The sequence below is a fragment of the Eumetopias jubatus genome, unplaced genomic scaffold (assembly GCF_037043125.1).
Source record: "Eumetopias jubatus isolate StellerSeaLion01/CBP00866 unplaced genomic scaffold, mEumJub1_p1.0 scaffold_16, whole genome shotgun sequence".
In the NCBI taxonomy this organism is placed as follows: domain Eukaryota; kingdom Metazoa; phylum Chordata; class Mammalia; order Carnivora; family Otariidae; genus Eumetopias; species Eumetopias jubatus.
In genome coordinates, this window is record NW_028274822.1 from 57,030,493 (window position 1) to 57,045,128 (window position 14,636).

Consider the following 14,636-nt stretch of genomic DNA (forward strand, 5'->3'; position numbering starts at 1 on the left):
AGATTTCAGATAGAAAAAAACGTTACTATGTGATTTTTAAAATTATTATCTTATGAAGATAATGGAATATTAATAAGCAATTTATTAAGAATATCACCATCTCCATCTAACACAACTCTTTTATATTTTGTATATGACTTTCTAATCTTTGCTCATATAACTTACATTCGGCATTATGCTCATATCACTAACCATATCAAAGATTTCCACTTCTACATAGCCTTCATACTTTTTATTGCCACACTGTGTGCCAACAAATAGATACATTATAAGTATTGATCAATTTTTTATTGTTAAAAATTTAGTTTCCAATTTTTTGTTACCATTCATAACACTTTTTGCCCGTGAAATTGTTTCTAACATTTCTAAAAGTAGGATTAAAAGGTTGAAGTTTGGAAATTATTAAAGCTCTGAGAACTATTTTGCCACATTGAAAATAGCTCCACCAGAACGGGAATAAGAGTGTCTCACAATATCTCTGTGAGCCTTGGATGACCACACACCATGTTACTGACATAGCAGCAAACTCATTAGCAAATGGTTCTGTTGAGAATGGTGGAGGAAAACAGTCTGTCAGTTCTTCAAAAAGTGAACCGTAGAATTATCATGTGACCTAGCAATTCCACTCCTAGGTATATATACTCAAAAGAACTCAAGGTGCTCAAACGAATACTTGTATGTGAGTACTTGTTCGTAGCAGCATTATTCATAATAGCCAAAACATAGATAAAACCACAAATGTCCATCAGTGAATACATTATGCTGTGTACACACAGTGGAGTATCAATTCAACCATAAAAATGAAGTGCTGACACCTGCCACAATGTGGAGGAAGCTCCAAAACACGCTAAGTGGAAGACATGGAAGATCACGTGCTGTGTGCACCCATTTCTATGAAATCTAGAGAACAGGGGAATTCACTCATAGATACAGAAAGAAGACCGGTGGTCACCAGGGATGGGGAGTGACTGCTTCATGGCACAGGCTTCTATTTTGGGTGATAAAAATGTTTTAGAACTAGACAGAGGTGGCCTCACAACATTGTGAAAGCACTGAATGCTACTAAATTGTTCACTTTGAAATGGTTACTTTTATGTTCTATGAATTTCATCTCAACTAGGGAAAAAAGGAAAAGATGGGTGGAGTCCATACACCACTATGTCATTGTTAGATCTTCACCAAGTGGCTTGGGAGGCATGAGGGGTCTGCAGACTGGTGTTCCAGTCCTGGCTCTGACCTAGATCAGTTGCGTGACCTTGGGCAGGTTAACAAGGTTCTCTGAACCCGTTTCTTCCTCAGCAAAATGTAGGAAGCAGCGTTCGCCGTGTGTGGGTGTGATAATCACGCAGCAGTATCTGCGCGGTCTCGTGCGCGGCAGAGGACAGCGCGCTGCGGGTGGCGCTGACGTGACCTCTGCTTCCTTAATTAGCGCCGGGTCAAGCCCCTTCAGATTACATGATATAGGCAAGTTTGAGCGCAGGAAAGGGTAAATATCATCTATGCTCTTAAAACGGAACACAAATGTGGAAAACCATCAACTCTCTTCTGCTGGTCCACTGTATTTATCACAGGCCACATTTCTCTTTCAATCCTATTTGTAGATAAGGAAAATTGTGCTTCCTGGAGCAGTGTACTAAAAACCTCTACAGGACTTAAGGGTAAAGAGTAACAACCGCACCGTGGAACAAAGCTCAGTTTGTGCTACCTGAATGTGCTTGGAAAGGATTAGAGGTAGACAGCAAGTATCCTCCTTCTCAGTAGCTAGACAAGGAGAATAGACTGTGTCACAGAGAAACCCCTGATTCATAGCGAAAAGACAGTCAGCAGTGTAACTCCTACTTACTGAGATGCACACTCAAACTGGCCACACAGCTACAATAAGTGTTCATGACTAAGTCATTTTCCACCTAGTGTTTCTCGAAATCATTTCCTTCCTTAGCTCCTGGCTGAATAGCAGTAGCATTTGAGCTACTCACCCCATGGGCCTGCAGATGACCCTGCTTCTCCCGCTGCCTGCCCAGGGCAGCCAGGATGATACCACTGCTGTTCTTGGTGGCAAATGTGACCAACAATTCCGATTCTGGTGACAAAGACTTGGGTGACAGTTCAACGTAGCCGCCTTTCAAGAAGCTAACACTTCGGATAGGCTGGTCACAAAAGAGGAAGGCACACCGTCAGGCCCACCTGAATGCTGTATCGCCCGTAGTGGGGGTTAGTGCAGGTCTCCCCATCATCCCTTTCCCAACCTCCCCCCACCCCCGACTTAGATTTTGTTACCTCACTATATTGGTAAATCAGTGGACATTTATAGAAACTCATTCCAATATTAATAAAATGCTTCCCACCTCCAGTGTACAGCCTTTTCTCACTCCATAGGAATTTCTGTGTAAATCAAAGGTTGATCTGGATATTTCCAGGTTTTTTATACAGCCCACATAGCTTTTGCTGGTGATGCCTTTCCTGTGGGGAAGGCATGAGAACAAAATTTGCCTTTTATAACTCCATTTTTGGAAGAAGGAATAAAAATAAAAATAGATCTACAAGTAAAGGAGAGCTGCTTCTATATCTCATTCTGCAGAAAAGTCTAGGTCTCTAAGAAGGATACTGATGGTGAAGGCTTCAGGTCAAATGAATACTCTCCTTAGGACCAAAGAAGGGGGTTGAATTCAGTGAGACTAAATGGCTACCTAGATAAAATGTTTACTATTTTAAGGAAAAGTATTATAGTCACTGCAATTTAAATATACTCATTAAAACACAGGCCAATTAGGGGCGCCTGGGTGGCTCAGTTGGTTAAGCATCTGCCTTCGGCTCAGGTCATGATCCCGGGGTCCTGGGATCGAGCCCCACATCGGGCTCCCTGCTCCGCGGGAAGCCTGCTTCTCCCTCTCCCACTCCCCCTGCTTGTGTTCCCTCTCTCGCTGTGTCTCTCTCTGTCAAATAAATAAATAAAATCTTTAAAAAAAAACAGGCCAATTATGAAAGACAGTACACAGTCATAAAGAAAAAAATGGCACACAGACTGAAATCCAGGTTTCATGTAGGGTAGAACATGGACATAAGCCTCCCATGGAAGCAGGTGTGGGCAGTTATTTCCTAGGATCACATGGCTACAGAAGTCACTGGCCGTTGTCCAACTACATAGTTGTGAGCTTTGTCCTGAAGGAATTAATTGCATTTGGTGAAGTCTAGGATTATCCAAATCCCCATTTCTTCGACTCCAAATCAGTACCATATCTTTCTTAACAGAAGTTGCCACACTGCTGGCTGGGGTGAGGCTGTCATGTAATCAAGCTCTCACTTCCCAAATATGGAGATGACTGAACATCTCCAAGCTAGACTCTGAAACATCAACTAGTCACAGGAGACCTTGGAAGTCACATGGTTTCCAGTTAGGGTCTCATCTCATGTTTCTCTCCCTCCGTGTTGAGCAATGAGCTGCAGACCAGTAGGCAACTACTTGATTTAGGACAGATTTTGACCTTTCTGGATCTCCGTTTCTTCCTTTGTAAATGAGGAGGCTGGCCTTGATAGATACCCAAAGTTCCTTCTAGCATAGAAGTCTGTGATTTGGGATATCCTCCTAGAAAATGGGACCTTTTCTCCAGTGACTACATGGTATCCATATAGGTCCGGTACTTAGAGTACTGATCACAGATTCAGCCTATAGAATACTATGCCAGCCTGAAAAGTATCTTAGATCCGTATGTCCCACTACAGAAGAAATAGCACAGTACTGTTGGGTTAAAAAAAAAAAAAAAAAAAAAAAAAAAACCTGCAGTGAAATGTAGTTGATGAGCCAGCTTGTTGCTACACGAGCATCCACCCCTGCCGCCACCAGGTGAGGAAACGTTATCTGGAATCTGGGATTAGGAGACGGGCTTCCAGTCCTGGCTCCGTCTTGGCAGAGGGGTAAGACCTGGGGCAAGGGACCAACTCCCCTGAAGTTTAAGTATAACTTATTTCCAAGATGGGCTAGGGGCGTGGTGACTGTGGTGGTAAACTGTGTTCCTTGGAACTTTCTGGCAAAGAGAGGGGTGAGGAGTGGATCTGGGCTGCTCAACTTGCAGCACCCAGAGCAGCTGCCCTTGCACGCGGCTTATTGGGGTTCCGTGCCAGAACTTGGCTAGAAGACCGGGCCAGTGCTACTAACTGACCTGAAGACCACCGGACATTTGATAATCCCCCTCCCTGGAATCCATCGTGCCTTGACTGCTGGCCTTTCATAGAGGACATTATTTTTTTTAATGGTGTGAAAGAAACTTAGGGCTTAATTTGTCCAATCCAAAATTATAAAACTGAGGACAATGACCCACAGAAAGCTTATGTCAATTATTAAAGTCAAGTCACAAAGCTAAAACATGAATCAGTGTTACAAAACGATTTCATTGCCTCCTCTGCATCTTTCTTCCACCTTCCTGATGCTGGTCTTTCAACTTTCACGTACATTATTCATTCTCATCACACAAAGGGGAAATCCAGACAAGTCTGCAGAGAGCATGATTTGTTTGCCCTGAAAAAGATTCTACTAAAATCTCTAGAGAGGAGAACGACTTGTGATGGAAAATGGGGTCGCCAAATACTGTATAATATTAGTAACAATTAGTAATGATTTCCAGATGTTCTAAAGGCAACAAATAGAAAAATCATTAATTTTACTGCAGAAGGGTTTCTTTACCTCCCAATTAATATGACACGTAGCAGTTTGAATCAAGGCAGATGTTGTGGGTTAAAATTTGTCCCCCACAAAAGATGATGAAGTCCTAACCCCCAGTACCTGTGTGACCTGATTTGGAAATAAGGTCGTTACAGATGTAATCAAGTTAAGATGAGGGCATTAGGGTGGTTCCAATAGGACCGGTATCCTTACAAAAAGGGGAAATTTGGACACAGAGAGACACACACAGAGGGAAGACAATGTAATAAGACACGGAGAATGTTATCTCTAAGTTGAGGAATGCCTGAAGTTGCCAGAAGCTAGGAGAGAGGCATGGAACAGATTCTTTCTCACAGCCCTCCGAAGGAAACAGCTTTGCTGACACCCTGATTTTGGACCTGTAGCCACCAGGGCTGTGAGAGAGCACACTTCTGTTGTCTGTCCCCTGGCTTGTGGTGCCTTGTTTATGGCAGCCCTAGGAAGTTAACACATCTGGCAATCACGGGCATAATTATGGCATGTGATATACCTTACAACTCTTGACCTAGGTAATCCACCCACATAAATTGGATCTTTATCTAGACGATTGAGGTCAGAAGATGCTCCTGGAGTTTCACCTTGCTTGGTTTCTCTATAACTGGTGTTATATGCATCAATAACTGCTAGGATTCCTAAAAAGAAGAGACAGGAAAATGAAAATCATTTTCTACCTTAAGGTAAAAACAAAGTTCATTTGTAAGTTCTTTCTTTATAAATTCTTTCACATTCTGCACACTTGACCAGGGAGTATTCTTAACTATTAAAGGACACATGAAAATCCTCTGTACAAAAGTCAATGAATCCAGAATACAGATCACTGAATGACAGCAGTATGTATGTGGCAGGAAAGAGAATGGATTTGATCTTTGATTCCAATTCAGTATTTAATATTAGGTAATACACTGGGAAACTATAAAAAAATAGAATTCTAATATTCCCCCAGCAAAATGTGAATCCTGGCATTTAGTATTTCAAAGAAAACAATGGCTTTCTATCAGAGTATCATTCAAGAGTACTCAAGAAGCTAAAATAAATAAAGACTGCTGATTTTGGAAGGATTTCTTTCTTCCTTCCTTCCTTCCTCCCTCCCTCCCTTCTTTCTTTTCTTTTTTTTAAGTTTTTAGAGACAAGAGAGGAGGGGGAGAGGGAGAGAGAGAATCCCAAGCAGGCTACATGCCCAGTGGAGAGCCCAATGCAGGGCTCAATCTCGCAACCCCGAGACCATGACCTGAGCCAAAATCAAGAGTCAGACATTTAACCTACTGAGCCACTCAGGTGTCCCTGCTTTTGGAAGGATTTCTGCTCCGACAAGGGTGATCTGTAACATCTCATTGCCCTTCTGTGTACTTAACTTGCTTTCGGTTTCTCTGGAAGGCGATTTTGTACCAGGTTCCGTTGTTATAGCGTCTGTCTGTAATAAGGGCAAGAGGCCCTGACCCCAGGTCAACTGTAACTCTGACTCTGCCATGCACCAGCTCGATGGATAAAAAGTCTTTCTGTGAAGAAGAGAAAAGAGTTACCCAGGGCTCTATCATTCTCACAGATGCCCTTTCAAGTTGCGGATGGTAGAAACCTTCCAAAGTCAAACTCCAAAAACTGGATCTGGCCCAAAAGTCAGAGGTCTCTGTTGGAAACTGAAGTATCTGGGAAGACTTTCTAGAATACTACACAGATATAAAGGAGAGAAACACACTGTTGCCAAAATCTACAGTAAGAGAAGTGCAATCTTTGTATCTTCTTCATTTAGATCGACAAATGGGCCAGTCCTACAAATAAAACTAGCAGATTGAGAGAAATCACCCCCACAATAGGATAAAAATAACATTAAATTCCTGTAGATGGAATTCAAAGAAGGCCACAGTGATCAGAGTGAACCTGGAACAAGATAAAGTCAAAATTTAATAACAAGTATCATTGATATCTATAAATGATAGGATGCCTCTTTTCTACTTGGTGCTCTCCTGTATTATGCAATGGTTCTCTGGTGAATTTATAACATAATAAATATTTAAAATGGGGAAAGAGTATGGCATACATATGTATATCTTACATTCGTATATGCTCATAAAGCAGTCACTAAATGTAAATATCCTCATAGCAATTTCACTGTATATACTTACAGTGCCGTTTGAAGTGAGGTAGAGAAGAAGACCATTGGGTGAAAAGGTACTAAAAAGCATAATTATATGAGTCCCCGTAGCCCGGAGCATTCTCTCCACGACCGAATACCCACTCCCATCAAAATGGAAGGAAGAGTCTTCATTCTGGGTGCTGCAAAGCAGAGCAGATGAAACACAATCTGTTCTCAGGAAGGTGGTTAAAGAGAAGAAAGGATACCTTTCCTGAGGGCTTCCCCTCACAAACATTGTGGTTAGAGCTATTATTTCCATAATTTGATAACGAGTGTAAGTCATATCTTAAAATATGTTGCCACGAGAGTATGCAAGACAAATGCCAGTTGCTCTCTAAGGAAAAGAAAGTTGAGGTAGGCAGTGTTCACTGTAGTAAAAAGAAAGGTCTTCAAAGGATGGATAACTGCTATAAATATTTCTACTTCGCAAGTAGATTTTCATTTATTCTGATTTCCTTTAATGTCCCTGTCCTTTTTTAATTCCAAAGCTTTCAGAGCAATTTTTTATCACCTTCTGCTGGTTTTAAGCAATACTTCAGCTAACCTGGAGTAATGATGGAAAACAAATATGTACTAATATAGCAGAAGGACCATTTTACCAAAAAAAAAAAAAAAAGGCAACAATGAAAATCTCAAAAGTCTGCAGGATGAGCTTACAACAAAGTTATTTAGAGTAGACCTCAGTACTTCTCAGGTCAGTGTGTTTTCTGGCTGCCCCCATACCTCAAAAGGCTGACTTTATTCATTCTTCAAGTACAAAGTAAGTTTATCTGGAATATATCCTAATACATTTTAAAAATACATTTCTGGGCTTCATAGTGAAACCTGGCTTTGGGTGTTTTGCGGGGGCGGGATATGAATTTGCACTTTTCCCAGTTGAAGGTATAATACCCAAACTCAGTGCCACATCTCCAAGCAGGACACGTAACCAAACGGTGACACTGTTTCCATTAACAAAAATAGCAGTGGTTTGTGAAACCTGAGGTTTCAAATTGATAGCTTCCCGAAGTCCCGCTTTTTCCAAAGATTTCGGTCTTTTGACATCTCTTAGAAGTATAACTTAAAGGAAATGCACTCCGCATGAAGAAACTATGGCTGAATTCTCTATTATTTCATTCTGAAACCTGTGACTTCCTGCAGGCATGTTCCATTGCTCTGTCTCTTGGCTGGTCACAGTTTCATGCAGCTAAGCACACAGACTCTAGAACCAGACTGCTGGGGTTCAAATCCCTGTCTCCCCACTTACTAGCTGTGTGAACTCAGGAAAGTTACCTAACGTCTCTGTGCTTCATTGCCTTCATCTATAAAATAAGGAAACTACTAGAAGCTCTCAGGAAGGGCTATACGTGATCTAAGACATGTACAGTTCTTAATTAAACAGTGCTTGGCACTTAAATGTTCACTCCAGTTAGCTCTTGATTATTCTGCTTTGTTCAAAGGTCCCTGAAGGGTCGCCATTTTGCCTATTAAAAGCTGAGCCTCGAAGATTAAGTATCTTGGCCAAGGCCACACCCAAGATAATGGTGAAACCAGGTTTCAAACAAAACTCCAGAAATCTGTCTTGTCCTGCTGTGCATGCCCTGTCCCTCTCCAGAGCTCGTGAGTTCTTTGTTCTCGAGAATGGGAATGCTCTGCTTCTGGCTTCTCTCCAGCAGCAGGGCCTGGCCACATGAGGCGGCCACAAAGAGGGACACATTCAAATGAAACCATGTTTGAATGCGCGTCTCCTGAGAAGGTTTTGCTCCCTGGTCAATGACACTTTTCTGGGGCTTGTCCCCTTGTGGCCATGCTTCCGTTCTATAACCACAAGGCCACAAGCCTCACCAGTCAGCCCAGGTGCCTGTTCCCAGGTGGGCCACAGGAAGGCGGTTCCCGGCCCCTGCCCAGGCAAGGGACCCGGGGACAGATGAAAGCGGCACTGCCAAAGCAACCCTCCCTCCCCAGCTCTCAACCCAGTGAGCCGTCAAGAATCACCAAGCCTCTGACGCCGGCTGCCACGCCGGGGCGTCACACCTGCCACACTACCCATCAGCACTCGGGGCCGCTGCACGACAGTGAGCGGGGTGCTGCCTGGGCCCCGGGCCTCCGGAGCCGTTCCACCCGTGCCTCCACTCGCCGCAGCGCAGACACCCGCCTCTGTGCTTCCACAGTTGTCTCTCCTAGAGACCAGGACCCGTTGGAGGAGGTCACCTCCCGTGACTAACGCTGACATCGCCAGCAGCTAGCAGGGGGCCCGGAACACAGGTGACTGGTCTGTCCCCAAGGTCCCGACACAGCCTGTCACAAGAGCCACTCATAACTAATACGAGAATAAAGGCCTGTTAATAAAAAGGCTTTTTCCATATTTAGATGAAAACTGTTAGAATCCATTGCTTACCATATAATATCCTCTAAGAATTTAAGAGATCCTTCGTAATTATAAACATATATTCAAAAAGGAATAAAAAAAGCAAAAAAAAATTTCATTTACTTGGTAATATAAGTCAAAGGTAAATGTTCATACTGAGAAAATCATTTTTTAAATCTAAAGGACATCAATGGACCACACTAATGATTTAAATAATGGCAGATTACACAAAAAGGTCAAAAGCACACTGAATTCTAATCCCCAGTCTGCTAAAAGGGATTCATTTCCTAGAATTAGTTTGTTAATTCTAAGCTAAAGTCTTTGTCTAATAAGTAGGGGAGGTTGCCTAAAATGAAGACAAATCGATTTACAAACACGGACAGAGAGCACCAGCTTGTCTGTCTCTGCACCTGCCACTGTATGGTCTATGGAACATAAGCAGCTCTGAAATGCTGCTTTTTAAAAAGGTGGGGACCCGGTGAGTTTGGGCATGCTGCAGCTCCACCTGTCCTGAGGACACGGCTAGTGCGTGTTAGCATATTAGAGGCTCTGACGGCCTCACAATAAGGAAGTGTACTTAACTGTTTAACTCAGGGCTTCCCAACCATTTATGGTCAGGACACACCTTCTACCCCACTTAGTAAAAAGTATCTAGGGGCGCCTGGGTGGCTCAGGGTGTTCAGCGTCTGCCTTCAGCTCAGGTCATGACCTCAGGGTCCTGGGATCGAGCCCTGCATCGGGCTCCCCGCTCGGCGGGGAGACTGCTTCTCCCTCTCCCTCTGCTGCTCCCCTGCTTGTGCTCTCTCTGTGTCAAATAAATAAATAAAATCTTTTTTTTAAAGAAAAAAGTATCCTTAATATCCTATCAAACTAGTGTTCTTTTAAAAAACATACTTTAGATACAGTAGTCAATGTAAGGATAGCCAGCTGATTTGTTCAGTACCCAGAAAAACATTTAATTAAACTTTTGATTGAGCTAAGGAGTCAGTCTGGCCCTAAGGTTCAGCTGGGTGGTCAGCCCTCTACCAAAAAAGCCAGTTCCAGGAATAGGGTCAGGAGGATGGAAGCACCTGCTATTCTCTCCTCTCGGTCTGTAGCAACCTTCACGTTCCACCGGGGGTCCTGGGGGTTGGACATGTGGTGGGAGGTTTTTCTTCTCTTTGAAGAAGAAAGGCCACATGGACAATTGACTTCCTCATTCCAACAAAAGAGGAGAAGAGCTAGCAGTCATTAAATTCCCTCATTGCTGTGGTTCAAGGCCAGAGGTTTTAAAATAACCCTGAAAATGATGGGTGAAATTGGGGATACTGTAACAGTTAAGTAGGGGGGCATTTTCCGTATTAGAAATTTTCAAGTTCTATTAAGACTTTCCTTTCTACAAGTAAGATTCATGATCTGGGGTCAATGTGGGGCCCAGAGTCCAGGGGTTGGGACAGTTTTCAAGTTAGAATCACTAAATTGCTGGGGAAACTTCCCCGCTAAAAAAACAGCTAGAGGAAAAAGTGATGGGGAGTTTTCTGCTCCTAGAGTTCTAGAGCTGGTGTCATTATCATTTTTGATCTCACTTGCCAATTACAAAACCTTGGGTTTCACACGCTTATTGTCAAGCAAATAATTCTGAGACGTCCACCTAAAAAGCAACGGACTGTGACTGCAGGAAGATCGGAGGTGAACACTGGTGCAGTGTCTCAAATTTATCGAGTATTTTCACATATATCATGATATGTGCTCATCACCAGTGTTGGGAGGTAGGACAACAGGATTTTCATTTTCCTTTTCTGGAAGAAGCAGCCAAGTCTCCATGAGGTGAAGTGACGTATTACAAAGTCACTGAGAGGGATTTGGTAGGAGAGGGAGCCTGAGAAACTGAGACCCCAAAGCTAATGTTTTTTTCAGTCATAAGACTCCAATAACCAAGCTTCTAGTCATGACTTTGAAAGCAAGCAAAGTCAAGGTAAAGAAGCAAATAAAAGGCTCAAACCACAAAATCCCAAGCTATGAGCCCTAAGAGAAAACAGATCTGACAGTAACAAAATGAAAACTTGCCCACGTTTCTAAATGTAATGGGAATTCCTTTCAACTGATCTTGACACAGCTCACTGTTAATTGCAGATATCTATCTGGACAGAGCAGCCCATTAGATGACAGAATTATATCAGATGTTACATTTCTCTAATGGCAGAGGCAATCTATTGTCTTAATTATGAAAGTGCTAGAAAACGAGTCTTGTATACTTCTGGGGTTGCAGTTATTTTTTTAGAAAGTAAAACGGGGGCTGTTGAGCTTGGTGAGATTATTAAATGCCTGCTATTATATATCAATATCTGCCAAACGATGTCAGGTGGTTGTTCTCCATTGCCAAAGGCATTTAATTTCTAGGATTCTAGAATTTAAGAATGGGAAAGTACTTATCTATAAAAACTAGCAGCACAAACAACATCCTCATCCTTGGAGATATTTTCAAAATAAAGATGTACAGTGATTTACCCAAGACTTCCCTGCGGCTCTCTGAGACAGAAGGTGGTTTGAGAGGATGTGTGATGCTTCTCAGTGGCATGATCCATGATGAAAGCATACGAGACACAGTGAAAACTACTTCTTAAATTAAGGTTAAAAATGATGCCCATGCTCCTATTAGTAAATGACCTATCATGACCGACATGACAAACTCTGCGCCACCGTGATGGGCATGTGAATTCTCTAAGCAGCTCTTGGATGTGAATGACACCATGTAGTAAATTGTGGGGCCCGTTACCTTCCAAAGCAGCCATGGCACTTGCCCTCCCGTTCAATATAGTTCCACAGGCCGATGGACTGTCCGTTCAGGAAGGCCTCTCCCATGCAGCCTTTAAAATGAGTAACCTTCACAGCGGGAGACTTCTAATACAAACAAACAAAACAAACACAACCCACATGGATCAGGGAAAGGAATACATTCTCCATGCACACAAAACTCCTTCCTGGGAGCTCAAATTTAACATCCAAAGTCTGAGAAAACAACATCCAGAAAAATGTCCGGGTTGTGATCACTGGATTTCCTCCCAATTATTAAGTGGAATCGTAGAACGAGTGATAACCAGACAGGATCTGAAAGATCACCTGGGTTACCAGGGTCCCTGGAGAGAAGCCCCTTTTACAGGTGAGGAAACAGGCTCAGAGCATGTTGGTCAGTGGTGAGGGCCTGGCTGGGACTGACACCCTTACTCTCAGAGCACCAAACCAAATCCAGGTAACTCAACTTGATCCGGCAAGGGGATAATGGGTATAATAAAATAAATCCCACCGGCTCTGGTGCTAAACACTAATTACCATTATCCTACCGCTGGAGTCAGAATAGCAATAAGAGAAATTACAGAAATGAATGTAGAATACTGAATTTCCTGTTTCAGTCCTAGAAAAGAAACTCAAATAGCAAAATGGACCATTGGCTTCTTTTCCATTTACGATCTTTATTTGACAGGATCCTTTGCTTTATAAAACCAGCCCAACTCTGCAAATTTACTGTCATTAAGCAAAATGATAGGAACCAGAAATATTCATCTACCTGGGATATGTTCAATAATTTAAGCGCACTAGTTTTAGGTAAAAGCAGCCTGTCAGTCCTGTTCAGATGAACATCTGGAAAGTTACCTTGATCTGTCCTCCAAGCCCTCCAACAAACATGAGCGTTGAGTTGTTTATATCCAGAACATTCGCTGTTCCAGGGGATTTACTTGTTTTTGTTGGTGGCTTTTGAGTTGCGCTCATTTCCTTTACACTCAATGAACCGATGTTTCCAAATCTAAGGGTCACAAAGAATTGCAAAAAGAACACTTTCAGAATTCCGAGTCTGTCAGTGTATGTACACATCTGTTTCTAGGCAGCCTCCAGCTGCTTCTGCCCATGTTCCCTGCGGTGGGCACCCGCCCCCCCCCCCCCGCCACTGATCGCCCTCTTCCAATCTTGCCCACCCCGCCCCCAGTTTACTCGCAAAGCCTTGTGGAGAAGGTCTTCTAAATCATAAATTGCATCGTGCTACCTCCTTGCTTAAACCAGTTACAAATAATGAGTTAACTCTATTTGAAGCAGTCTACTGCCTTCAGTATTACTTCATTTCCATAAATAACGAAGCAAAAGACAAGAATTTCCAGCAACAACAAACCATAGTGTTATGGAAAAGTAAAAAGATATACCTAAACCTGCTTAAAAGGAGTTACCACTAGAGAGAGGCTTTACAAGGAAGAATTTTGCTTTGTGTCTGAATTTTGGATCCTTGCCTTCTTTCTCTTCTATGCACATACCACACCTGCCATGTGGGATTTCTACTGTGTTGCTTCTCATTCCCCTCTACTGGGGAGAACACAATTTACTGGGATGGCCGCCTCAGCTTTAGACCTAACATTCTAAAGGTAACAAATTTTTATCTTTTTTCTTCTTTTGATTGTTGATTTTGGTGACAAAGTTTATTTCTTCTGTAATAAGGAAAAAAAAAAGCCCTTATTTCTAGAGTTAATCTAAACCAACTACCCTTTTACTATAATCTGACTTCCCCAAAGTTTCAAAGACTATTATATGATGTGACAAACATGTTGCAAACTTATAAGATACAGCTTTAAAAAAAGAGACACTTGGAGAGAACTTTCTCTACTACCTGGTTACATAGATACTGTGCCATTTGTTGTTGTCAATCGGGAAGTCTGGAAATTCCAACCGCGTTGACCCGGAGCCCATATCCCAGAGAAAGGCCACCTTCCCTCGCCGCATCTCCACTGCCAAGAAATCAGACTGGGGTGCGGGCATGAGCTGGGATGAGTTTACGTGCCGACTGTTTGCACGACTACCAAAACATGTTAAAGAATGAGCTCCTGGAGCATTTTCTCTATTCTTAAAAAACAAAAAATTGTCTTTTGTCTTTAAATGCTCCCCTCCCTGGAACTGGAGCATGCCTCAGTACTGGAGACCATTAAGCCATTGTTGGATATTAGTGCCTTCCAGAAAGTTCCCCAGGAACACTTACTGGGGGTCACCAGTAGCCTACAGGGAATATGAGGGAAGGCACTCAACTTGTTTGCCCAGTCTGAGAAGGCAGTGAGTGAACGTGAAATACGTAATAAGGCAGGAGCCATGAGATCCCACATCAGGGATAACACACATAAGGCATGTGTTCTGCGCCTTAGCTCCCACGAAGACGTTTCAGAATTTGTGCTTGGTAATATTTTCTGCTCTCACACCCCCAGGGGTTCTGACCCATTCCCACTGGCAGCCAAAGGAATCAGTGGTTTCCACAGGGGACTTGCCCCTCTGGGAACCACCAGAATCTCACTGGGTGGAGGAGCCTGGGTGAAGCTGGATAATTCTGATACGCCCGTCAGAGTGCACACCTCCACTCCTGATAACAACCACCGAGATCCACTTTACACACCCATGGCTACTCTTGGTGGCTGAAGAGGCTACAGAAGACATTAGGAAAGGCTACCCCACAG

At 42.9% G+C, this 14,636-nt stretch overlaps 1 protein-coding gene across 1 annotated transcript in view; it reads right to left on the reverse strand.

Annotated features, from left to right (window-relative positions):
- The window catches only part of LAMA1 (laminin subunit alpha 1), a 145,090-nt gene that overhangs the window by 13,223 nt on the left and 117,231 nt on the right, over positions 1–14,636 (reverse strand). Inside the window, exons 47-54 of the mRNA XM_088019397.1 lie at positions 13,805–13,938; positions 12,805–12,955; positions 11,930–12,054; positions 6,817–6,967; positions 6,050–6,192; positions 5,187–5,330; positions 2,346–2,460; positions 1,977–2,147 (exon numbers count right to left, since the gene is read on the reverse strand). Coding sequence (XP_087875523.1) covers positions 1,977–2,147; positions 2,346–2,460; positions 5,187–5,330; positions 6,050–6,192; positions 6,817–6,967; positions 11,930–12,054; positions 12,805–12,955; positions 13,805–13,938 — 1,134 coding nt within the window. The remainder of the gene's footprint in view (positions 1–1,976; positions 2,148–2,345; positions 2,461–5,186; positions 5,331–6,049; positions 6,193–6,816; positions 6,968–11,929; positions 12,055–12,804; positions 12,956–13,804; positions 13,939–14,636) is intronic.